The sequence below is a fragment of the Drosophila takahashii genome, chromosome 2R (assembly GCF_030179915.1).
Source record: "Drosophila takahashii strain IR98-3 E-12201 chromosome 2R, DtakHiC1v2, whole genome shotgun sequence".
Classification (NCBI taxonomy): Eukaryota; Metazoa; Arthropoda; class Insecta; order Diptera; family Drosophilidae; genus Drosophila; species Drosophila takahashii.
The window spans coordinates 27,646,908-27,673,630 of NC_091679.1; the positions used below are offsets into that span (position 1 = coordinate 27,646,908).

The 26,723-nt window shown below is 39.6% G+C and overlaps 1 protein-coding gene across 1 annotated transcript; it reads right to left on the bottom strand.

Annotated features, from left to right (window-relative positions):
• Positions 1 to 171: 171 nt before the first annotated feature.
• Positions 172 to 24,361, bottom strand: qsm (Zona pelucida superfamily protein qsm). Its single transcript, XM_017147896.2, has 8 exons — positions 24,265 to 24,361; positions 23,825 to 23,916; positions 3,237 to 3,460; positions 2,989 to 3,167; positions 2,278 to 2,386; positions 1,642 to 1,763; positions 1,301 to 1,575; positions 172 to 842 (listed from the first exon to the last, which is right to left on the bottom strand). Exons 2-8 carry the CDS (start codon positions 23,895 to 23,897, stop codon positions 607 to 609), a joined length of 1,218 nt encoding a protein of 405 aa, XP_017003385.2. The 5' UTR covers positions 23,898 to 23,916; positions 24,265 to 24,361; the 3' UTR covers positions 172 to 606.
• Positions 24,362 to 26,723: the final 2,362 nt, after the last annotated feature.

Below are 26,723 nucleotides of genomic sequence, written 5' to 3' on the forward strand. Positions count from 1 at the left end.
TTAGGTGTTCAAATTTTATTTCTTGTAAAGTGTGATTGTGTTTGAATTATCCACTGGACCTTCCTTGTGCATTTAATTAATTCACCCAAGCAAATATAAGGTAAGATGTATATACAAACCATTTCATTCCCTTCCGTTTCATTAGCTGACATAAATTAAAAAGATTCAAAGTCATTTTCAATCAGAGTTTCGTTTAATCAATTAATTCGTTTAGTTTAGTCGTTAATTAAATTAGCTTAACAGTTACACTTAGGAGACTAGTAGGTGCTTATGAGTTAGACCGAGTTCTTCAAGTTCTCCAATATATATGCATATTTATATGTAAGTGTTTTGTGTATTTTTATAAGAATCACTGTTGTCTGTCTGTTTCTGTATCTTTTTCTGTCGCAATGTCGCCTGCCATAAGTCGTAGAAAACCTAAGCTACGCATACATTTAAAGTTAATTACGTTTTGTAAATGGCAGTTACATCAAGTATAGGTATATTTTAGTAGTTAGGTAGTACATTAATATTCCCTCCTTCGTTCATTGCCACTGCACGCAATTCCGCCCTGATTAGCATTCCTCGCACTCGCACGTCGTTTACGCCTTGAGAGATTTACAACTTCTACATCAGCCGCCAACTCAGGGCCCCAATGAGCGTCGACAGAACCAGCGACAGGCCTTTGGAAGCGGATCCCGATCCCGAGCTGAGGTGTCCCAGCTCCCGCTCGTCCACCACGAAGGCGGGCTGAGCACTGGCGGGCGTCTGCTCCACGGCAAAGTTGCCACGACTATTCCTCGCCAGGCGTTGGTTGGCCAGCTTCAGCTCCCGCAGCTTCTCCTCCAGCTGCAGGACTTCATCTGTCGAAAGAGAAGTGGATAAGTTAGATAAATAGTTTCCACAGAAGTGAAATAAATTCCTCTATATAAATATAAAAAATTCTCAAAGCAAAAAAAAAATTGTTTTAAAATTATGTGCTTTTTAAAAATATTATATTTAAGAGTTGTATCATTTAAATTGTAATTACTTTAAATATTTCCTAATTCCTATATTACGGAAAAAAAAATACGAAATCTTTATAATAAATTAAAAAATAACAAAACGAATTTTGGGGCACTTTGGGGTTGTTTATTGTTCTAATTTGTACCTCACACGCGGCTCCTAATTATTTTAGGAATTAATGTAATTTTTTTAGATTTTTATGTCAATCCGTTCAGGGTGAAATTTCCTACTGACCGTTTTTTATAGGAAGTCTTTTATAGTAGTGTATAGATTAATTCAGAAATTCTTTTTTATTTTCCCTTTTTTATTAACTCACTCTTGTTGACTCCTTCGATGTCCTGCACCTGCAAAAACATGGCCAGCGAAATCTCGTAGACCTTGTTCGCTGAGCTGATTTCCCGCTTGCGTCGGCCGAAGCCCACCTGGTTGTTGGAGCACTGGGTGCCGAGGCACTTGTCCAGACACACGTTGACCGTGGCCCGGAATTGGACGTACGACGAGTCGGGGAACTTGAAGGCCTTGAACTTGGCACTCAAAATGTCACCGTTGATGGTGTTGAAGTTCTCAAACAGATAGGGATCCACAGTGCAGCTAAAATGGGTCGCCAAATTATTTGCTTAAATTCATTCGCTTCATAGATGTTTGAAATAATCCTACCCCTTGAAGATTAGCGTTTCCGAGGAGGTATGCGTGTCCGTCACATCCAGATAGTTCACACCCAGACCATAAACAGGTGCAGAGTCCTCGTCCAGATTGATTTCCATGGTCAAAGGTGTACCCTATAGGAGCAAATAATACAAATAAGTAAGAAAGTGCAATAAGCTTACTTAGAAAATTATTCATAAATAAAAAATAATACAAAAATTGTTAGTAAAATGTTGTTCAAAAAAATTATCTGTTAAAAGAAATATTCAAAAATAAAAAAAAAATCACAATAAAATAAATGTTTTGTTTGTCTCTATTTCCAATGGAAAACTGTTGAAATGCAGAAAACTGTTTTTCAAAGAATATTACTTTTAATGTAGGTATAATTCATTAATAAGGGCAAATTATATTCATGATTTAGTTTCTTAAATAAAAGAAATAATTCAATTCAAACAAGTTAATTCCAAACAGTACTTTAGAAGATTTATATTTGAAGTAATTAAAAGGTAAACGGTTTGAGTCCAACTTAAGGATACCTTTAATTTAATTTATTACATTAGAGGATATATAATTTTCAAAAAAACTGTTAAAACTTAAATCTTATCCATTATTATGCGTGTAATTATCGAAATTATTATTGTCACTCACCGACTTAACAGTCAAGTCCCTGGTGAACTTCTGACCATCCTGGCTGACGCCGATGGAAAGTCTGGGTTCCGGTGCCCGCTTGGTCAGCGATGTCGTGATCTCCAGATCCCTGAAAGCAAATCGATGTTCAGTACTCCCGATTCGAGGTCTTAATGATCGGCAGGGAAGGACCCCGACAAAAGGTAGTAAATCAATGCGCCGGCAATGAAAAACAAACATTGTATTCGATCAGGGGAAGGGTGGTAGTAGTATTTGTGAAGCTGGCAAAAACCCAGTGCCAAGGCTCTCGGCGACTGAGACGGACCCCGACACGCCCCGCAATTAAATTGACTGTGGAGGTATTAACGCATGTGAAGCCGCCGGCGTCGATTTGGCGGCTAATTACCTCCTGGTAATGGCAACTCTCGGAAGAACCAACTGTGAGAGATGGAGTGGGAGGCAATGAGCCGGGATGGGTTTGATTTATGGCCCTCCTCGGTTGGGTCTTAGCCTGGCTGGGCTGGGATCGAATCGGCCCGAATCGGTTCGGTTCGAATCGGAACGGAGAAGGGTTGTGGTAGGCATTTAATATGCCATAAACTTTTGCATAGATTGCCCATAAAATTGTGCATAGATGCATTTTGCATTTTGCTATTGCATTTATGGGCAATTAAAATGCGCTGGGGAGACGGCACTCGCGAGTCCGGAGCGTGCCGGCCAAGAGGGACTTACTCGGGTTCCTGGAATCCCGCCGGCAGCACATCCCGCTTGACCAGGCCGTGGATGGACCCGGCGGTGGCATTCATCATCACATTATAGGCGGGACTGGCAGTGGTGATGCATTTGACGCTGACGATCTCCTTGCTGCTTGCCGACTCGATGATGATTTTATGGTAATACACCTTCTTGCCCTGGAATTAGAAATTAGAACTAGAGCTAGGGGGATTGGATCGCAGCATGATCTGGATTTCCTTCCTCACCGTCAGCTGATTGACCATCCTCGTGACGCCGCACTCGTAAAAGTCACTCAGCGAAAGCCGAAAAACGGCCAGCGATCCATCGATCTGCGGTTGGCATCGCACATCTGGGTAACCCTTTAATCCCTCTAGATATATTTGAGGTGCACTCTGATCCTTCGATTCCGCATCCGGCAGTCCGATGTCCACCCTCATCTGATCCTCCGAACAGTGTACCTTGTGGGAGCCTGAAAGAAAATTGTGAAATGTTTACTACATCCACATTCCTTTCAACGAGTATATTCTAAAAAGTGGGCTAGCATGTCGTCCAGTAATCGGAGCTGGACTGGATTCTGGACTGGCTAGCCGGGCCACGCCCCCTATCATCATCATCATCATCATCGTCGTCATCGGACGTTGACGAGATGGACCCGACCCGGCTGGCAAACACTAAACAATTGCCAAACATAATTGCCATGTGTTGAGAAGCGAGTTTGTGGCTTAAGTCTTTTGTTTTTCATCCATTATTACACTTGAACAAATCTATCCAGATTGGCTAAAAGCACTTGAGGCCAGTTATTATACATTTAAATAACATGACGGCTAACACTCAAAATTGTTACATTATTTAATAACCTATTTATTTTATAAAGATCACGTAATAAAAGTAGTCAAGAAGTTATCCCCTTCACACAAAAAAAAACCCGCCGGAATCAAATCGATATGCATGCTAAATTTCTGGTATTTATAAGCATGCAATACTGGTCAAAATGATATTCAATAATTTCATTTTGCAGATTTCTCTCTCCCGGAGATTCTCTGACTTGGAAAAATGGAGCAAGCAGCAATATGGCGATATCAAATTGATCATCGTTTCATATCAAGTTTTTTTTTTTGGGTGTTCGTGATGTATTTAAATTTAAAATTCCTCAACTGAAAGGCTTTGTTTGATAATATTTGTTATTATTTTATATGAAGCATTTATCCGAGTGTAACGCTCTGTGTTGTCTTTTTATCGAGGTGGCTTAATAAACCCGCAGGGCTACTTTCTGGGGCCGGCGGAAAGCAAAAACCTGGCATTAGCCCAAGACACACTCACACACTGCTTTGGTTTAGTTTGGAGCGCTCTGGCTTTAGCTTTGGCTCTCGCTTTGGCATAATTTTAGCCCCGGCCGGGCAATCAAATTCTTATTACCGTCGAACATGTGTAGGATGCCACGAAATTATCGGCTTAAATGCTTTGCCGACGAGGCCATTAGTTGTCCAGGACTTGGAGCAGGCTGGGGAATCTGAGCATCGACCATTGCCATTTGTAGACGGCAAAACTAATTTAAATAATTGACTCTAACTACTTAATCTCGCACTAATGGCCACAGCGAAATCACAATTTCTGGGCGGAATCTGGGTGCCTTCCTTCGTAATGCGAATGCCGTGGACATGCGATAATTTGGTTTAATTAGCCATTGCAATGCATTGCGAGAGTGAAATCTCCACTGGAAACAATGAGATCGGGCAGTAAATGCGGAAAAGCGCTAGCCAAGGCAATTAAAAATGGCAATGCAACTGAAATGGCTCTTGTTCTCTTACTTTCCTGTTGGAAAAGCCCCTACATTTTTCCCCGAGTCTTCGAGTCTGTGTAATCTGAGCAACTGCCTCAAGGTGGGCGTAATGCAAGCGGCGCCCCAAGAAATTAAAATAAGAGTCGGTCTGCCCACAAACGGCAGCTCGACTTCCGCCAAGAAACGAGGTCTTCTCTGAAAAGTAAAGAAAAAGTGAATGAGCCAGAAAGGCAGAAAGGCAGAAGGAAAGCGGCCAATAAAACAAATACCAAGGCAAGGGCATTAATAGAGCATTAAGGATGCCGGCGAGATGAGGCGTTGAAAAGGCCTGATGGACTCGAGACTCCAAATTACAAACAGACATGGCAGCGGGCCATTCAATCCCTCAGAGCGGATGGGATAAGATGGGAATGTGACTGGGAATGAGGATAAGGACGGAGGGCCCAACCATCGGGTAATTGAGTGGCAGAGGAGGAACTGGGGAGGAACCGATCCAATACCAAGCAATAATAAGTGATCATAAATAAAAAACAAAAATATACAGGGCAATAAATCGTAAAAAGTTGCAAAGAGTTCAAAAAATTAAAAAAAAATAAATATAATAATTTAATTTATAATTATAATTTAAAATGTATATTTATTTGTCATCGAAAATCAAATCATAACGGAAAATAATCATTATTCCTGATAAAAAGAAAATAAAACTTATGACTTATTATGAACAACAATTTATAAATAGATACAATTTAATCATTTTCCTTAACCTCTATACATGATTTGATAGTTGAGTAATATTAAACTTTTAAATTGTTACAGATAAAAAATCTTCGGATTTTTTAAAACCAAGCGAGCACCACCAATAGGATGACCAGCCAGAAATGGTGAATGGACCCAGAGCCAAAGCCTTGTCTAATAAAGTTTTTTTGCCTGTGAATGTTGGCCAGTGGGCGAAACGGCTGACTTTTCGACTGCAGCTTGGAATAATTGAATTTCGAAATATCTTGGCCCTTGCCTGGCTTTTCTGCAACTTCTTTTATTGAATTTTTATTGCCGGCCGCTGATTACAATTTATTTGACACCACTTTTATGGGCCAAGCCAGCCAACTCGTGAGAACCCTAAACCGCTTCGGGACACAGTCGCGAAAACATAGACATGGACTTAACCCAGATTCGGGAGGAATCTTTCTGTGGAGCAGTTCGTTTTCGGGGCAGAGGTACTTGGAATCAGATTGAGTGCCAGCCGAGTGGGAGTCCTCCGGATCGAATCGAAGTCGAAGTCTGACTTGGACTGAGTCTAAGGCATTAGCATTTAACCTGCGAACATGACAAATCAGCAAAACGTGCCACATGAGCCACATGCCCCCCGCCGCCGCCGCCACTGAAAATCATGTAAGCAGCTTGTTGCCGCCGCAACCGTTGAGAGCGGAGCATAAATTTCCATTAACAATAAATTTAAAAGAAATAACATTACAGCCGAAAATGACCCGTAGCGAAGTTCCCTGGAAAACTGGCAGCGAGGATGGGGAGCATGAAATATCACGGCGGAGGAGCCAGCAATTCGGGGAGTCATCAACAGGCCAACATGCCTCGAAGGTAGATTGGTGGACAGGGACAGCCATCCCATCCTATCGCAATCAGCAGCCACGACAATGTTTTTGGCCGCGGCTCTTCTTGGGGCTCTCCTTCAAACAATTTGGCAACAAATGCGCGCGCACAATCAAATGAATGCACAAATCAATAAGACAACAACTGCAGTCTGCAGCAAAAGCAACAACTGCCGACAATTGCAACGTGCAAAATCGTTTACAAGCCACGCCAAGTCAACTGAAGCCGGTGACTCGAAGTTCGGGGATTCTGGGGACTCCGGGGAAAGAGGCCGAAGCCTGGGCCAAAATAACCAAATCATTGCCATGCAAATGGCATCGTTTTGTGGCTCAAGTCATCGCCAGCTTCCTCGCCTCTCCCACTTTTTCCTTTTCCGTGAAAGGTGGGAAAGACATCTCCGCCAACCACCTGGCTAGAGTTCAGTTTGTCCCCACTCAGCTGGTCGACACTGAGAGAAACGCGTGTTGCAGCTGCTTTAAATAGAAATTCCTAAAGGTTTAACGAAGTCTTTGATATTTTTGTCTTTTTAAACAGAAGGAAATCTTAAGCCAACTCATTAATAATTGGTTTAAGATCGAGCACTTACACAAAAATTCGTATAGTAATTTCCTATAAAAAGAAAGTTGCAGAAAATAAGTAACCAGTAAGTAATACTTATGGAATAAAAAATAAAGAGGCTTTAATTTTGTGTGTTTTTTTCATTGATGAGAAAAAATATTTATTGCCTTTAAAATATTTCAAAATAACAGATCTAACTTGTCATATTAAAAATCAATTATTCTTTGAATAGTTTTTAATTTTAAAAAACCATAAAAAAAGATAATCAAAAATTAAAAGTTCTTCGTCGAAATAGTACTTAGTACCCATTTGAAAATATAATACCCTTGGAAGTACGATCATACGGCCCTGTTCTAGTTTTCACTTCCGAAAGATTCACACGGAGTCGAATTTCTCAGACCTGTTCCAGGACTCACTTCCGAAAGAATTGCAAGGATTTAAATATCCCTCGTTGTTACTTCCCAAAAAAATTCACATGGAAACTTTCCGCCAAGCATTTGACAGGCGGACTTAAATCCGCTAGCATGAAATCAAATTCACTTCCGAGTGAAAACTGGAACAGGCCGGATAATCTATGTACTAAATTGAGCATTCTTTTCAAGTTGTTTTCCTGAGTGTAGCCTTGGGGCAGGGGCAATGTTGCAACAATTGTTTCATGAACGAGTGTGTGTGCATCTCGGCGTTTTGTCTGGGATTGCAAGTGCAACTGCAATTGCAATCGCAATTGCCATGGCCATGGCCACGGCTAGATTATGCAATTGTCTGACTCGATGTCTCCTCACTCTGCTCCATCCAATCTCCTACTCCGTCTGTGTCACTATCGCAGCCCCTGTGTGGGATTCCAGTCACGTTTCTGGCTGCTGGTGGCGGTGGATCGCATCCGTGGCTGAGGATCTGGGCTGGATCGGAAAGCGGAAAACTGAAAACTGTTTTCGGTGCGGAGAAGTGTTAGGCCTGGAGGCGTCTCCCTCCACTCAACGGTAAACGCAGGCGGAGGGAATAGATTCGCCTTCCAATTCGGAGACCCATCCAAGGGGAGGAATTAAACAAGCGATTTGTCAGGTGGGTTGGAAAGGGGCAGGACTTGGAGGAGGTCTCGGAGGCGAGGTGCCATTTGTGACTTTCACATTTATGACAAGACTTTTCAGCTGATAGCGCATTCTGCGGCCCCCCAACCAACATACACCCGCCTGCTATCTGGAAGAAATTACTTGGCCTGGGCCACTAACTTGACACACACGACGCACGATTATCATCAATCTTCAGTCGGAGCCACAGGAAATACTGATAATTTCACCGAACCCCCAGCTCCAATCCCCGCTTGCAGTTAGCCTCATCATCCTTTTCACTGACCAATTACACTTAACGGCCATGCATACAAAATAAATTAGAAAACCTCAACTGCAGCTGGGTAATGGGTTGGGTGGAAAAGCGAGGGTAAGCAGAGGAGGTTCTCCAGGTCAGCGCCAGTCGACTGCCAAGTGGGAGTTGTCCGCTCCTAATGGATCCCGCTCCCCCAATATGCTAAGCAGTGTCAATGTGTCAATGTTGCCGCGTAAATCCATCAAAATGCGACGGGAACTCAATAAACAAACTTGTTTAGCCGCTGCTCATGAACGGCAGGGGGTGTGGTGTGTGCAAGTTTCCTATGGCGAGGAGGGGCTTAGAACGGACCCAGCCGACAACGGGCTACAAATGTGATAATTGCAAAGCATTTAGTTGCAGTATTTGAGATCCTCTGTCCGCCTGCCTGCCAGAGGTCTATTCGTTCGCCCTCTCTTCCTGGAAATCCATCTCAAAGCCCACTCAAGCACTTGGAAAAATCTAGGTAACATTGTCTAAATTACAGTTAATATTAATAATAATTCTTAAATATGTATGTGTATTTATGCTTCTTAAGGGACTTTTTTAAAGAATAAATATTGTCTCTTTATTTTCACATCTTTATACGATATCAGATTCAGAAATATATTTTAACCTAATTGTACACACAAAAAAACTTTATATAAAACGATGATCGATTTGATATTATTTGGTATCAATTTTGACTTGCGGCATATCTATTTGACATGCCCCACATGTAAGCAACAGGCCAGTTCGAATATTATATGTCTTTCTCCCTTGATTGATCAATCTGAGGTATTTAAAATATATAGAACTAAAAACGATCAAATTATTAAATAAAATTTAATTTCCCTATATTAAACCCTAATCTAATGTTAATTTATTAATGATGACTATTCTAGGGAATGTTTTTTTTGTGGTCAAATCAAGAGGATATTTTCAAACTGATCTCATATATGTATTTTCCCCGTGTACTTTCCCGATCTTGATGTGGCCTCTTCGTGTTGCTCCTGTGCTCGCAGTGAAGTGAATATACAGTGGCTGTCAGTTGTATGCGACCGGCGCAAATTGCCATTCGTTCCATCTCTCGAACGCTCTGTCAGTGGTGTCGTCTTCGTCATTATCGGCCAACAACTTTTTGTTTGTTAATTGTTTCCAATGACGCAATTGCCGGCTGCCATTTATAGAACTGCTGCGATTCCATCAGCTGATTGCGTCAGTCCGAGTCTCAGTCCATCTTGGCCAATTCCCCTCCTGCGTTTCGGGAGTCATCAAGCCGAGCCAACTCAACACTCCGGAAACTGTGAGCTCCGCCAGGCATTAAGGCCAATGAGTGGTGGTTCTCCATCTGCAGAACCCCGGCTCCTGTCTCATTTGACCGCTTAAATTAAAGGCCTGATCGATTGGGCGGGCGGAGTTAGGCTAAATAAACTTGGCTGACAACTGGCCGCACATTTGGCCATATTTAAAACATGAGATGCAAAGCGTTACTCCTTTTCCCCTTCCCACCGATCTAAGCAAACGGTAAATCTGCTACCACTTCTACCTTGCACTTGGCGTGAACATTATGCGCAGCTGGCTAATTAAATTACACAACAGTTTGGACATGAGTGCCGAAGCGAGCGGATGAACAGTAAACGTGGCCAAAAGAACGGAGGCCATCGGCTGGGATGCATCGCCATGACTTTGAGTTTGTGGCCAAGTTGGCGGTGGGATAAGCTTAATGCTCAGGCGGCGTCAACAGATGTAAATGTAAATGTTGCATGCAAAAAGCTGCCCCAAGCTGCCACCTCATGTGGCATTGTGCACACACACGGAACATGAGGCATGACTTGGCTGGTTGGATGGGTTGGATGGACGACTTGGTTTTGGATTTGCTTTTGGCCATCAGCCTCCAACTCCTCTTTTCATTTCCTTTTTTTTTGAGGGGTCTTTGCTAAATTTATTAATTGCCAAGGTGAGAGGCAGTCAGCCAATCAACTTGGCTGCATGTGCATCATCTTGTTACGCGATGTTGGTTCATGCCTTGGCTTGAATTAATTTGGCCTTGTTAGCCGGTCTTGATGACAAATGCGTGACGTAACTGTAAACACGGTTGGGCTTTGGCTTTGGCTCCCTTTTTATACCCTTGCAGAGGGTATTATGATTTCAGTCAGAAGTTTGCAACGCAGTGAAGGAGACGTTTCCGACCCCATAAAGTATATATATTCTTGATCAGCATCACTAGACGAGTCGATCTAGCCATGTCCGTCTGTCCGTCCGTCTGTCCGTCTGTCCGTCTGTCCGTCCGTTTCTACGCAAACTAGTCTCTCAGTTTTGAAGCTATCGCGATGAAACTTTCCCAAAAGTCTTCTTTCTATTGCAGGTAGTATATAAGTCGGAACCAACCGGATCGGATAACTATATCTTATAGCTCCCATAGGAACGAAACGTTAAAAAAATTCTAGCTTCGGTGTTTTTTGAAATAAAACCTTCTACTCTTGGAAATATTATTTTTTAAATATTTCAGAATTTCGAATAAAATATTTTAAAAATCGGACGACTATATCGTATAGCTGCCATAGGAACGATCGGAAAATTAATGGGAAAGTTACACAGAAATAAATTTTAGCTTTTTTGGTTTTTATTGTATTCTCTTCTTCTTTAGAACATGACTCTTTTTAAATATTTCCGAATTTCAATTTTCATTTTATCAAAATCGGACGACTATATCATATAGCTGCCATAGGAACGGTCGGAAAATTAATGAGAAATATTAGAAAATTGAACATTTTTGCGATTTGTTAATTAATAGGAATGATCTGCAAGGGTATATAAGCTTCGGCTGGCCGAAGCTAGCTTCCTTTCTTGTTTATTTTCATGCAAGCTCCCTTGACAATTTGTCGCCATTTCCACGTCACGTTCAGTGTTCTTGTGTGAATGTTGGGTGCAAAACAACCTGCCACAGTGAGTATTCTGTTAAAAGTTAAAAAATACTGACTATTAAAGCCAGTGGAGTTACCAAATATAGTGAGTTCCCAAAATTATTTTTCTTTGCATTACGATCATTAAATGATCATACTATATACCATTATTATTATTTGTAGAAAATCATTAAAATCTAAATTTACCAATAGTATCTATTTTGACTTGTTCAATATAAAAGTCGACATTTCTTAAGTTAGAAATTTTAAATTTTAATGTATTTTGTTGCACATACTTTTTAATAAATAATTCACTTGTTTTGTCAGTTATAAAAATTTAAATTCATATTTTATTTTAAAATATCATCTAGAACATAATCTTCATCATTCTTATTCAATTTCATTTTTTCAAATATTTTCTCGAACTTAAATTTTAATAAATAATTAAATTAATTTGTAAATATCATTCAAATTTAAAACTCGTTTTATATTATTATACCTTGAAATTTTTCTAAAAGATTTTTTAAATTTTCTTGAATTTAACTAACAATTTAGCCAAGCTTGACTGTACTTCAATCCCCTAGCCCATTCACTCATTCTTTCGCTTATTTACACATTTTTCAGTTGGCGGCGCTTCGGCACTTGCTAAATTGTTGGTTTCCGCTTTGGCCGGCACCGCTGTTCCTTAAGCCCGGCTCCCTCAGCCGTTGTTTAAGCCAAATTGCTCTTGCCAACAACAAGATCAAAATCAGCTAGAAATGGAGGAAGCACAAGAACAAGCTGCATTTACCGCTAAGAAGTTTTGAATGAAAGCGAGTGGCATTGTTTCGTACCGTATTGAGTCATTTGCTTAGGGAGGCGGAATGCGTTTAAACTTTAAAATGGGTAAGAAAGGGGAAAGACTGGGAGAATTCTGGGAGCTTTACGTGCAACCGCCTCTGGAGACTAACTGTATAGCGAAGACAAATTAATAAGAAAATACTTAGAAGAGGCTCTAATCATACGAATTAATTCAATTGGCAGCACGAGAAAGTGTTGTTCTTGCTACCCGTTGCTTTTACCATATTAAACGCATACGATGGCCAAGAACCAGCCTTCTTCTTCTATTCTTTCCTTCTGAGTGCCGATGCGGCATATAATTGCCTTTTCTTTTTATGTAATCGCCTGTTGGCCGATGCCTTTTTACGCTTAATTGGCCATAAAAGTTGTTGCCGCTGCCGCAAACGAGAGTTTCATTTGCCGTAACGCTGCGCTAAGTCGGCTGCAAAAATCTCATTTATCAAATGAAATTCCATGCGATTTCAATCTGACATATTTCTGTGGGCGATGACACACAAAAATTTGTTGGTTTTCTTCTTGCCGATCGGGCCATTAATCAAACGATTAATTGGGATTGGGGATCGATCGATCGAACGGACGAACACCTATTGAACCCTCAACCCAATTGCTAATTGTGGACGCGGCCACAACAGCTCTCACAATTATCGATGGGGTCAGCACATAAATCTCCTTGGGGGTTAGGCTAATCAACCCGAGCGCCAAAGGTGTCCATGGCACAAACGGAATAGAAATATTTTGTAGTTACACCTAGAGAAATTTGTAAATATATTTAAGCCTAAAAGAATTTTAGGAAACCAAAATAAAAAGAAAAACAACATCTTCAAATTCTTCTTTTTGTGATAATAGGTTTATAAGCTCAATCTATTTAAATTTGGAAAACTGCCTAGAAATTTTTTAAAAGTATTTCAGCTTAAAACAATTCTAGGAATCCAAAACAAATAAAAAAACAACATTTTACAAAATTTCCTATTTCATATAATCGTATTATTACCTCAACCAATTTAAATTTGGAGAAATGTCTAACAAATTCAAACATTATTTTTGAAAAATCACCTTTAAACTTTAAAATATGAGAAAGAGAAAGAAAAGCTCACAAAAAACTCTTAAACTTAATAAAAACTAACTTTAAGAGTTTATTGGATTACATAATCTCTTCTTATTTGTAAATTACAAGTTGTAAAATTTTTTAATTCTATTCCTAAGTTTTTTTCAAGTGTCCCGGCACACTCTCCGATACTCGCACAAATATTTATATGGGACAACCGACTGACCAAGTGACCGCCAGCCAAAATAACAACAACTTGAAAATTTATAGCTGTTGCAGACTCCAAAGTTGGCTAGGTTGGCCAGGAAGGTTGTGTTGTGCATATGGTAGATGCAGGATGGGTTATTTGAAAGAGGTAATATTTTACTTTTGCATGTCGGAGCCTTAATGCCCAAAATCGTTACCCGTGGGCGTTGTCTCGGCCACATTTGGGCATTGGGCATTTACCAGCCAGACGACCAGAGGAGATCGCTGGTGCAGTGAATAAAAGAGGCCCGGTGTCGTGTTTTGGCCCACACCTGCAATTGACATTATTATTTGGTTGCGTGTGCCGACGACAACTGGGAACCCAGGGAACCCAAAAAAAGAAGACCTGAAAAGGGAAGAGTGGGCCAGCTTGATTTATAATTGTCCAACTGGGTTTTTGGGTAGACATTCCATTCTACGCATCTTGATAAGTGCGTAGTTTATGGCCGTTCTGCGGGTTAACTTGCATCTGGCTACGGTCATCGCTTGTCCGTTGGTACAAACTTGTTGAAAGGCACTTGGCCATGGACCATGGACCATGGAGTATGGCGTATGGAGTACTCCATACTTCTTACCGGAGGAGATCGCATGCCTGGCCATCTGGCCACGTTAATAACCGTTTTTGACATGCCAAGCGGCATTATTAACAGCATTTTCTTCTCCTTTTATTTATATCTCTCGGTCTATTCGCCTCTCTTCTTGACTATTTTGTTTGAGTTTCTGAGTTTGTGTGTCTGCTCGTCTGCGGCGCTTTTTAATTGCGGGAACGAAAGGGAGGAGCGATCTGGGCGACATTTTAATTGAAATTCTAAGGAAATAGCATGAATGAGTGCTGCTGCAGCCGCACTCAACAACCAAGCAGTCAAGGGTTTGGACTTGTCTTCGGGGGAAAATCTATCTGTCTATCTATGTATCTTTAACTCTGTACACCGAAAAAAAAAAATTGATATGAATGGATGATCGATTTGATGTTATGTGGTATCAATTTTGAATTGATATGCAGGGACCTCAATTCGAAATGCTCTAAATGATATGCGGGCCCCTCAATTCGATATGCTCGAAATGTAAACAACAGGCCAGTTCGAATTTCGAATATGTCTTTTTTCCTCCCACTTAACTTTAAGCTCTATTTCGCTCTATTTACAAAATATTTACCATGCTCATATCGATTGGACCACGACGTCTGTTTTTTTGTGTGTAATTCACAAACCTTGATTTCCAGTGCAAAACCTCAGAGGCTATTATGCGTCATCCGACTCAAGCTTGGCTTCAATCTAAATCCAATTTGCCCTTGAAAAAAAGCGAAACCATTTCGGGATTGGAATGCAAAATCGCCTGCTTCCTGGATGCTCGAGCATTTGGCGATTGGGGCGAGGCAAATTGCTTGATTTGACCGCCGGCTAACTGTCTTCGCCCGCTGCCGCTTCCTGGTGGTTTTCTTTTCTAATATACACAGGGTACTCAAAGACCTAAAGGGTATATTGCATTCGTGCATGGAAATGCGCTTGCAATAAAAACAGTGTTTTTGCAAATCTAATTGTCTTACGGCGCATTAAGTGGGCATTTTCATCACGTACACCTTTCCCACATCAGCACATTTTCATACAGCCTTTGAAGAAGTTGTAAACTTATGGCACGAAATATACAACCGCTAATTAGACACTTATTACATTAAGCCCAAGCTTTGAATATATAATTGCTTTTTCTTCAGTTGGCTGAGTAAATATGATTTTCAGAAAAAAAAGAACAGATCGAGAAATAAGAGAAAATTATTATAAAATTTAAAACCATTCAATTTTGAATCTACATATTTTTGTAAATAAATCTCTATTCAAAAACTATTCATATTTAAATAGAGCTATTTATTGGTAATAGTAAAGAATATAGATTAAATAACCTAATATAGAATGTATCGACTTCTTAAAGGAAAATGAGACATTAATGAGTATAAGTACCGGGTATCAGTTAGTCGAAAACGCAGTTCTTTACGTCCTAACTTGTTCATTTTTGGGATATGCATCTTGGGCATTTCTTTTCAATTACCAACCCACCAGCCCATGCGGTAACCGCCCCACCCCTAACCCCTCCCCCTTTTTGTGGTTGCGGTTAACTCCCCGTTTGCCATGTAATTTGGACTTCAAACGCATTCACGTGTTGCAGTTGATGCTGCTGTTGATCTTTCCTCTTTTTTGTTTGTGAGCAGCTGCAGGCGCATATCAAAAGACTCAGAACACGAACTGGCTTCTCGTTAGCCGAGTGGACGAGAAGCTGGGAAGCGCCTTTCCTCATCGCTGGCATCGCTTTTCTCTGAGTCTGATCCAGTTCATTTGGCGGTGCGGAATTTTACAGTTGGCCGCCGCATTCGTAAATTGTGTTTTGGCTCGGATTCGACAGGAATGGAATTCAATAAATTAATTAACAACATTTTTTGCTGATTTTATCGCACCGCCACAGAGAGACTGTTTTCCATGCACTGATGAGTTTTGTCATTAAAAAAGAAGAGACGCGGATAATTAAATGGCAACTTTTAATCAGGTTAACCGAACAGAATCTTAAAGGCGGGCAAGATAAGAAAATAGAAACCACATCATGACATTAAAACATTAAAGAGTCTCCCCGTTCTAGACTTCGCTTTTTAATGCTTTTGTTATTGTTGTCATTAAAAGGCAAGCATAACAACAAATACAGCGAAAACTCTATCTTAGTTTTTCATTTTTTTTTTTGTGTGTTTGCAATGTCATTGACTTTGGTGCGTGCGTGTGCAAATTGTGTTGTGAATTCTGGTGGAGCCGCATGCGATGAAAGAGCTAACAGGTACAGTGGATGTCGGTTGGGGGGGACATTAAAGGCATTTCAAAATCTTTTATCATTTTATGCACTCAAGATTCTGAGGCTTAGTACTTAAATAAGTTATTTAAAATAAGAAATAAATAAATACAATTTAATAAAGAGTTTAAGTTTTCCAAACTTGTTAAATTTAATTAAGGAAATAAATTAAACCAACTCTATTAATCCAAAATTAATTAATCCAATTCAAATGGGCGAAAAATAACTTTTTGTAATATTTTCTGTAAATATAAAATATTGAGATATAGCAAACCTTCGATATTTTTTCAAGCTCTACTGTAAATCGTTAAGACTTTTCACAGAAAACCTTTGGACATAACAACCTGCTTTGCATTTAAAAGAAAGAGTCGAGTCGGTCAGTGACTCCCGCACAAAGAACCGAAATCGAATCACCGCGAAAAGAATTCAATTGAAATCCCTCAACAAAGAAACATACGGTTCCTTTTGGCCAAACGTTTTGATTGCGCAACAGAATTGATTGTGTTATAATGCCAATATAACCCCAGAGCTTTGGGTGATCAATCTTAAATGCCCAGGACGGCAACATCACTCCGTCCATGTGCATATGGCCAAAGTGGTAACAAAGAAACTCTGCAACGCAACTGCAGAGTTGGAGAACAAATAAATATAATAAATTTGCCACATGCAGTTAGACATGCAATTTATCATGCTGCGCGCGAGAGAGCGAGAGGGGAGAACGCTCCCCGTTGTTGCGGGTCAGAGCGTCTAATAGATTAAATAAATTTCGCATAAATTATGCAATTGTGGCAAGCCATATTTCTTGTTGCCTGAATGCCCGAGGGGAGCCGAGCCAACTTACGCACTTGGTACGTCTTTTCTTTTTCTATTTTTCCTAGTTTTTCCTTTTTTTTTTTTGCCTTATTAATTTCCATGTGGAGCTGATCCTGTTCTGGCACTTCTGATGCCGGCGGTGGTGCTCCGTTAGCTTGGCCTGTCGGCTGCTTTTGAAACGCTCTCTACGCAGTTTGCATTTCGCATTCGGTAATTAAAAACCCAACGAGCCGCTTGGTGACTCCAACTTGGCTCTAACGGTAAGCGGGCTGCCCACCAGGATTAGCTACAGGTTTTTTTCTATTCCCACTCCTCGCAGAGCGCCTACTACTGCCCGCTACACTCCGCTTTTTGCCCCGGGGACAGCTGAAAATTTACATAATATTTGCTCTAGATTCCATCTTGTCCCCTCGGGCGGCTTTCACACGCATAAACCAACAGTCAGGCCAAGATCGGAGGCATCTGCCGGCTTATCAGGCCTCATAAATATGTTTGGCCATGCCTCTGGCTCTGCGACGCTTGACAATTTCTTTAAGGCGAGATTTTTTATTTTATTCGTATTTTTTTTGGTGAGAAATGGGAGCGGAAATTAATGACCGCAGTGGAAGAATCTTTGGCATGCAGGCTGAAGCTTTTTGCGAAAGTGGTTGGCAGATTGAAGAGTCGCCAGAAAGATACCAAAATTCGATCTAAGATCGCATGTCGAAAGTGCTTTTTATAGATTTTTCCATTCCTGTTTTATGGTAGTTATCTCACAACGTTGGCTGTCAATTAGAAAAATTATAATAACTAAAGACGGAAATGAAGTCATCAGTAAATAATTTTAATGCCAATTCCAGACCCTAACTTTTTTTTTCGAGGCGTAATATAATTGATTTTTAGCTTACCTCATCTTGAGTGTAATTATTAGACATCGGATTTTAGGTAAAATCATTTTTTTTAGATACGATTTAAAGCCACATTTGATTGGATACAATTTTTTTAAAAAAACCTCAATTAATTTTGGCCTAAATCTAATTATATCTTAATAAATAAAATTTGTAACCAATCAAATGTGGCCTTAAATCGTATTTAAAAAAAACGATTTCACCTAAAATCCGATGTCTAGTAATTATGAATAGATTTTTTATTTGTTTGTCATTTTTTTTAAAGCTGTAATTACACAAATTTTTATTTTTCAAAAATATTGAACTGCCCTTGTACTTACATAAAGTTATATGAATTTGAAAAGAACAACGAAAAATCTTTAATCTTATACCAAACAGTATTCCCACTTTTAATGACAAACTTAATTAACAAAAAGTCAAAACGAAACGAACTAAGTAGAGGCTATTTAGTGGTATTTAAAAAATATTAAAAATATGAATAAGTTTGAGAAAAACTCTAATCCAATTGGTAAACCAAGACTTTCTTCAGAAAATTAATTATGTTTGGAAATAAGATTTTCGTATGAAAATTAAATACGTTTGGAAATAAGATAACTTTTATTTTAAGATCACTTGTTCATATTCCCATTTCTTTTATATCTTTAGTTAGTTTTAATTTAGTTTTTTTATAATAATGGGGATCCCATTTTCCAACCTTACTTTCAGCATGCGAATCGCGTTTAGTGCCTGAAGGCGTTGAAGACTGTGATTCATCGATGCAGTTCTCTTATAATATTGAGCCCCACTTTGTAGTCTTTATTTCAGTCACATGCCGAAGGCCTTTGTCTAGAGTTCCCATAAAATTATTCGGTTTCGCCTTCTTAGCAGTCATGTCCACATGCAAAACATGCAAATTTGCAGTAGTTGCAGTCGTTGTTGCGTTCCGTTTATGTGGCCTTAACTGCTGTTGTTGTTGCTGTTGTTTCAGCTGTTGCTGTTGCATCTTGGCCTAATACAATTAGTCTTGTGTAATACGCATGCCTTATGCGCTGCAAGCGGTTGGCCGGAGGAGTGCCGAACCCGTTAGTGGTCGAGAGTACATATACAGTTATCGGTTGCACCGCACTATGCTGCTGCTACTACCAATACCGCCTCCCTTTCTCCACTTTACGCAATTCGCGCCACACGCCGCACATGTGTTTTGTTTTTGAGTCGCCACCACCGATTGAAATTGCCTTTGGGGAGCGGTGCGCGAATTGATTGTGGCCCAAAACGGTGGTTGAATCGAGTGGCAAGGCAAGTTGAAAGCCTTTTTCGAGCCACCTCTCCCCTTACCTCGATTTTGTCAGATTTTGTGTTACTGCTACTTCGATCGCCAACTACCAACTTGTTGCCAAAATGGTCAGTGCATAACGGTACACGCCAATCGCTGCCAAAGGCCCCTGAACTAATTAATGCAAAAAAAGCAAAGGAAAATCCTACAGCCGAATATCGAAAATCGCCAATCCCCAATGCAAGTGAAGTTGTCTTTGTCCAATCGCCCCGACAATCCGATTATTATTATTCAATAAAAATGCGCCGGCGAACAAAGAGATGGCCAGCACTTGATGACAAATGCCTGGGCGGCCTGGGTTTAAAAAAAAGCAAAAAAGTACATCCCTATAAATGTATAAAAAAAGGGCGCTCCAAGTACTTCTTGTTGGCCAGCCCAACTGAGCAACTTCAAAAGGCTGCTCCCAGTTTGATCCTTAGTTCCTCAGCGGATCCCTTAAAGCGAGCCGCCGCCTCTATTCGATTTGCTCGTTTTGTTATCGCCAGCTTTTAATCTGCCCATTGCCGCGAAGGTCTTACCTTCTTGGCCATGTTTGCCCCAGAGTTTAGGCCGGGTTTCTTTTACTCTTTTTCCAGCTAACTCCGAGTAATGTGAGGGGACAAGTGCAGGGAGGCATTGTTACAGCCGACGACGACCTTAACCCCAGCTAACCTTGCAGGAATTTGTGATTGCGAATGGGGATTACTTGGGTAATTTAATTAAATAAAATATGGGAAAATGTTATATTAAATAATTAAGAATAATTTATAATTTAAAAAATTTACAACCAATAATTGGGTTTAAATTATCCCCTCAAAACCATCCAAGAAACTTCTTTATTCCCTGGCAAACCACTTGAATAGATAAATTCTAGAGACCCCATCCTGTGGGCCAAACTTCTCTGGGTCAACAGCCATCCGAAGGACCATTAATGGGTTAAGAGTTCGGTGTGGCTGAGGGATTGGGACAGGTTGCCGGGATGGGGGCTCTCCGATTTGGATTCACCACATTCAGGTTCAGGTTCAGGAGCATCAATGTAGCAGACACGAGTCTGCATCCGAGGCATCGAGGCTCGATTTTATTAGCTTAGCAAAAGGCATTGATTGTTCTTGTTCTTCCTCTTGGCCAATGTTGCTGTTATGGCCTGTTGCGCTTGTCTAGACGGGCAATTTTTCACACACACAGTTCTTGGCCAGGCCAAGACGGCACCAGGCGCAGGCACAAGGCACAGACAGACATTGGGGAGCTTGGAGCATGGAGCATGGAGCTCGGAGATCTGCTGGACTTGCTCTAAAATTGGCATTTTTCGCACACATAAGGCAAAAATGTAAAGCGAAGTGAAGCCAAGAGACTAGAGCCAAAGCCAAAGCCAAAGCTGCAGCCACAACGTCAGAAACCGAAGCCGAAGTCGAAGCGGTTTATTTGCCTTGTGTGGCATTCAGCTTCATCATCATCATCATCATATAGTGGTCATCCCAGAGTTAAGGCCTCCAAGAGCCCGCTGGCATAATGTGGCGCAGCTTGGACATGGTCATCCATGGAGTTGGAGACCTCGCAGTCTCGGACTTTGGCAATTTCTTTATTATTACGAGCGTTTCGTTGGTTGTCCTTTTAGGCCGGCTGTCACAGATCCGCTGATCATTATTGTTCCTCCATTAAACTTGGTCTTGGACTCCAACTCCTCCGCCGCCTGCTCACAATGCAATGTCAATGTTTTGTCTTAATGCGACAATGCTCGATCTCTGGCCGGCCTGTCTCGCATGTTATTTAAATGGGGAGGAGTGAGGAGGAGGATTTATTATATTTATATGGCCAGTTCATACGTTCGTTCTGGCCATAAATTAAATGATCTTCGACTTAATGTGGCGGCTGCACAAGGTCGCGTGTGGTTTTTTTTAAATATTCCCTATGCAGTCAGTCAGCAATTAAGCGAGTTAATCGCAGTTCGATGATTTGTCAGCCTGGCCACTGAGGGTGGAGGATGACTGCCCGCTTGGCTAATTGCCGGGAAGGTCACTCCGTCGGCTACATCAGTGTGTGCACTCAAGTGCGAAGTTCTCTACTCCAGCGATGACATCATCCGGTGGCATATTCACGGAATTCTGAGGCCAAGAAAATCAAAATCAAGCAAATATCTATAATCACTTCTGGCTTCACGCTGCTTTTCATAGGCCATTTTATTTAGAATGTTCATTCTGAAGAAACAAATTTTTAAGCATTCAAAAACATATAAAAACTTTCAAGACTTAGAGTCTAGCTGTTTTACGAATATTAAAGCCCCAAGTACAGAATTGTGACCAGATCGAAAGAGATCTTCAAGTGGAAAAGCACTCGCTTGTTCAAAGCATACAAAATTTTAAAATTTTATTTATTCAGTCAATAATTTGCTATCCGCTAAAATGAACGTCAACAAGTTATTCACTTTATTTTTCCTACTTTTAGGAACAATCCTGGTAAACAGTGTTTTCGCATAGATCAATCAAATAAATCATCTAACAATTGAATTTTTAACAATATTTTCTACCTTTATGGCAAGATGGATGTTTATGTAATAAACTTCAATTCCTTAATTTTGTAACAGAAATATTACAAAATTAATGCAGCAATTTAAACATCCCAAAACACTGGTCTGCAATGAAGCTAAGCGTTTATAATAATTTGCCTGGAATCACAGTTCTAGCATGCGATGACGATGGCTGAGATCCGATTAATTTACATCACGAATGTTCATAAAAATTTAAGAATAATAACACTGTGCAGCATTTTTAGTGCTTTTTAAATTTACCTTGATGGATGCTATATTTTTGGATTCGTTACGAATTCCCAAGTTAAACTGCGTTTTCCAAAAAGTTCCCAACGCAAGGATTCTTAGCAAAAGGACCTCAAAGTTCGAAAAATGCTGAAATTGGCCAACTTTGCGGAGCTCTCAGAGGCAAATGGATGCATGGTTTGATTCGATGTTAAAGTTTTTTAAAAGATACACCCTTTATCTTTCAAACCCCATACATAAAATAATGTTGGGATTTTTTTTAAGGCAGAAATAAATTCCAAAAAACATAGTCAAAAAACTCAAAAACATACAGCTGCGGTCAAAATAGTAGCAGTGTTGCCGCCCTGTGTATTTAAAAGTTTGTTGTTGTCGAGGTTAATTTTAATCGAGGTTAATTTTTGATGCTGCATAGTGTAATTAAAATGAAAAATTTGTTCCAGCTATGCTCAAGAAATAAACCTTATTTCGGAATAAATGGCCTAAGCCCTTTTCTTAGTTAATTTTAAAAAAGCGAAATAATTAAAACATATTTTTAAATTAACAAAAATATATCAACATCAGAAAAACCGCTAAAAATATATTTTTAAAACTAATAGCTTTATTAAATTAAACTTGATAAACAAGTTTCGTTTAGTATTTTCATTGATTTAATCCGAGGAAAAACAAGGCAATGCACTCATTAATCTGCAAATATTTATTGAACAAATTGGAATTTTTCGCTGTGAGCCAAACTTTTACTTTCCCTAATGCAGACAAACAAAAGTTTCGCTTTAGTTAAGCCAGCCACGCCCCCTGAGCAGCCCCTCGGCAGCCCCCACCCCCTTCTCGACTGCTGAGCAAGTTGGCAAGTTATAATTTAGCTTTCAGCTTTGGCTGCCGAAGAACGCTGAGGAGCTGAGACTCGAAAACTCGAAAACTCGGACTCTCGGTCTCGCTTGGATCGCCCGTAAATTATAGCCTCGTCTGCAGCATTTCTATATATATTTATTTGCTGGTTTGTTTGTTTGTGGCCCGAGAGACAGAGAGATGTATTCGAATCGGCTTTGTGTATTTTAAGGCTGCATCTTAATTCCAGGGACCAGTTCGCCTACACGAGCCGCCGAATGTCGCCTGTTTGGGCTGTATTTCGCTTTTATTTCTTCATTTTTCTCGTGTAATGTTTTCTTTGTGCACTTGGCAAAGCGGTTAATTCTCCTTTCTGATGGCCTTTTAATAAGCCAACACCAGCCGATGATTCTTGACCAGTGGAATGTGGGCTTTATGGGTTTATACTTTAATGCTGCCCCTTTTTTTTTGTTTTTTAATTTGTATAAGTATTTTTCTCGTCGATATAATCTTGTATTTTTTTTTGGCGTGTCATGTTCCTTTCCCAGCAGTTGTGTTTGTGTAGGTGTCTTGTTTGGTCTTTTGTTTTTTCGCCGCGCTCGTTGGTTAGTTTGTTTAGTTGTTTGTTGTCTTGCCTGTGTAAGGCAACTTGCAGGGGCAGGCAAGTTAATGACTAATGTGCTAGGGCTTTCGTTGAATATGGCATATACTATATAGCCGTGCATATAAGGCAGGAAGAGTCAGAACGAGTGAGTGAATCATGACAGGGCTTCCAAACTTCATTAGTCTGCGCTCAAGTTCGTTGCCTCAGTCTTTCGTTTTTTTGTCAAAAAAAAGCTCTATTTGCCCGCCCCCGACAAACCGAAGATCGTTATATTCGGCCATCACTCCAAATGGCCACAAATTGTGTGTGTATGTACTCCACGATCGAAAACGAGGTCACTTTAGCGGGTTTTTAGCAAAGTGAAAAAAAAATAAATACTTTTCGTGTTTCATTGCCCGAATGACATCATGCTTCTAAAGCTTTTTGGCCTTGCACTCCCAGCTCTTAACTCTATTTATAATTATTTTATGGGATCTAAAATGTTAATTGGTCTTACCTTTGGCCTGGGCTAATCCGCAGAAGAGGGCCGCCAGCCACAGAGAGCGCCACATTTGCATTGAAAGCAGCATTTCCCCAAAAATTTCGGATCTAATTGGTCGGGGGAAAACGGAAAGACAAACGGCATATTATTATAAGCATTTCGTCCGAACCGAGCGAACGGCACATGCTCCACAAGCGGGCCAGTATTTTATATTCGTTATTTGTATTCTTGGCCTGGCCTTTTCGTCGTTTTCACAGGCACAATTTATACATATATACCGCAAACACACACAGCGAGTTATTATGAAACAAAGCCAGAAGAGAATGCCTGTCAAGTGGCTTGCGGCGACCGCTCAACAAATCAAAAACCAAATGACAGCGGCAAATAAAAACGAAACAAGCCGCGAACCACTCGCATATCACACAAAATCACACAAAACTCGGAGCGGGTCTTACTTGACGGCTGCAATGGGGGATACTCGATACTCGAACCTCGAAACGACACCGGAGAACACACCACAACACGTCCAAGCTGTTCGCTAGTCGCCAGGCAACTGAGGCCACAGCTCACGGCTCAGAGCTCAGAGCTCGGCTGGAACTTCATTAGCCGCAATGGCGAGTCGGGGAGAGCCACTTGTAAACAGAGATGCTGACTCAGTTTTGGTGGGGAGACGAAGTCAGACTTATAAGGCATAACTACCATTTCGGGGAAGTACTCAAACTAAGTTTTTAATCTTTACTGATTCCTCTGAACATATGAAACAAACCCTACAGTCAATCACAATCCCGTTTAAAGTTTAGTTATTAATATTCTTAACATATCATTTGAACTTTTAATATTATGGCGTTAAATTTTGAAGCCATATGAGTGATTCTTTGTGAAACGTATCGAGATTTTCTTCATGGTCTCAAAACGATATCTAATTTTTATGATACTATCACACCATTTAAAAAGGATTTTTAAAAAAGTTTAAAAAAAATTCATTTGACAGAAGCGAAGATATGGCGATGCTATTTTTTTGTTTAATTCATTTATAATTTTAAATTACGTGGGGTAAAAAATAAATTAAAATACTCAAAAATTATTATTTTTGCCAAGCTTCAGATGAAAATAACAGCCATAATGGTTCCAATGCAAAATACAGTCCAAACTTAAAAAAAAATATTTCATTCGCGGTTTTCTGCAAATCGGCATTTTTAATCTTTATAAAAAAATAGCATAATGTTCTATACATAATTCTTGTTGGCTCCTAAAAGTTTCGTCATGGGACCTCCATTACTTTCTGCACAATTTAATAAAACATTAAAAAACAAAGCAGTCTTTCGTTGTTATACATTAAATTATATTAGACGAACAGTTTTCGTTCTTCTTGAATTCCGGGAGTACGACCGTTCCCATTTAGGTAAAACTAATAGGAAAAATGCAGTTTGGTATAACAAATAAATCCCTACCAATTTCAACGTGGGACAATAACTTCTTGCTAATTATTTAGTTCTAAAGAACAACACTCGAATATATAGCAACACATTACATCCAAGCTAAGACCATTCCAGGCTCCTGGTAAATAACGCACCTCGTTCGGTTCATGTCGCTCCTTGATTCCCCCTGTGGCGGCGCTCCTCTGTTGTTTTAAGCCTCCTTACAATGATTTGTGTATTGGGAAAATTTAAATGTCTTCAGCGAATGAGTATCTTTTTAAAAGAGGTGTTGGAGCTATATGATGGTGCTTTCGAGAACGTGGAATGGTCTTAGCTTGGATGTAAGGTGTTGCTAACGTGTTGTTCTTCCTTAGAACTACATAAGTAGCAAGAAGTTATTGTTCCACCTTGAAATTGGTAGGGATTTATTTGTTCCATTTTTCCTATTAGTTTTACCTAAATGGGAACGGTCGTTCTCCCGGAATTCAAGAAGAACGAAAACTGTTCGTCTAATAAAATTTAATGTATAACAACGAAAGACTGCTTTGTTTTTTAATGTTTTATTAAATTGTGCAGAAAGTAATGGAGGTCCCATGACGAAACTTTTAGGAGCCAACAAGAATTATGTATAGAACATTATGCTATTTTTTTATAAAGATTAAAAATGCCGATTTGCAGAAAACCGCGAATGAAATATTTTTTTTTAAGTTTGGACTGTATTTTGCATTGGAACCATTATGGCTGTTATTTTCATCTGAAGCTTGGCAAAAATAATAATTTTTGAGTATTTTAATTTATTTTTTACCCCACGTAATTTAAAATTATAAATGAATTAAACAAAAAAATAGCATCGCCATATCTTCGCTTCTGTCAAATGAATTTTTTTTTTTAACTTTTTTAAAAATCCTTTTTAAATGGTGTGATAGTATCATAAAAATTAGATATCGTTTTGAGACCATGAAGAAAATCTCGATACGTTTCACAAAGAATCACTCATATAAGGGTCTATACTGAATATTATATGCTCGTTGCTCAACCTCAATGTTTTGATATAATAAAAGAAAAACATCTTACAACTTCATTTAAAATAATTTGATCTAGTCCATTTATTTTTTAATCATTTTGTAATAATTATTTTTAATAATTTTGCAATAGCACAAAGCATAATTGAAATAATCTTGTGAGTGTCAAAATTCTTCAGTTCTATTCGATTTCTTAATCTTCAAATTTAACTTAAAACCAAAATTAAAACAAACAGAATTTTCCCAGCTGCATTAATTTAATAGGTAAACTAAACAATTTGTAAAGAAATATTTTCTTATTTATAAAATCGTAACTCCTAACCATATATTTATTCAACGGCTAATAAATATCAGATTCCGTTTGGTTTATCCTATTTTTTACAGCGACTTTAAATACTAGATTCTTCTTATGAAGCCTTTATTAGCCAGAAAAAATTCTCTAAATTCCTAACTATAATACAGGCAGAACAGGCA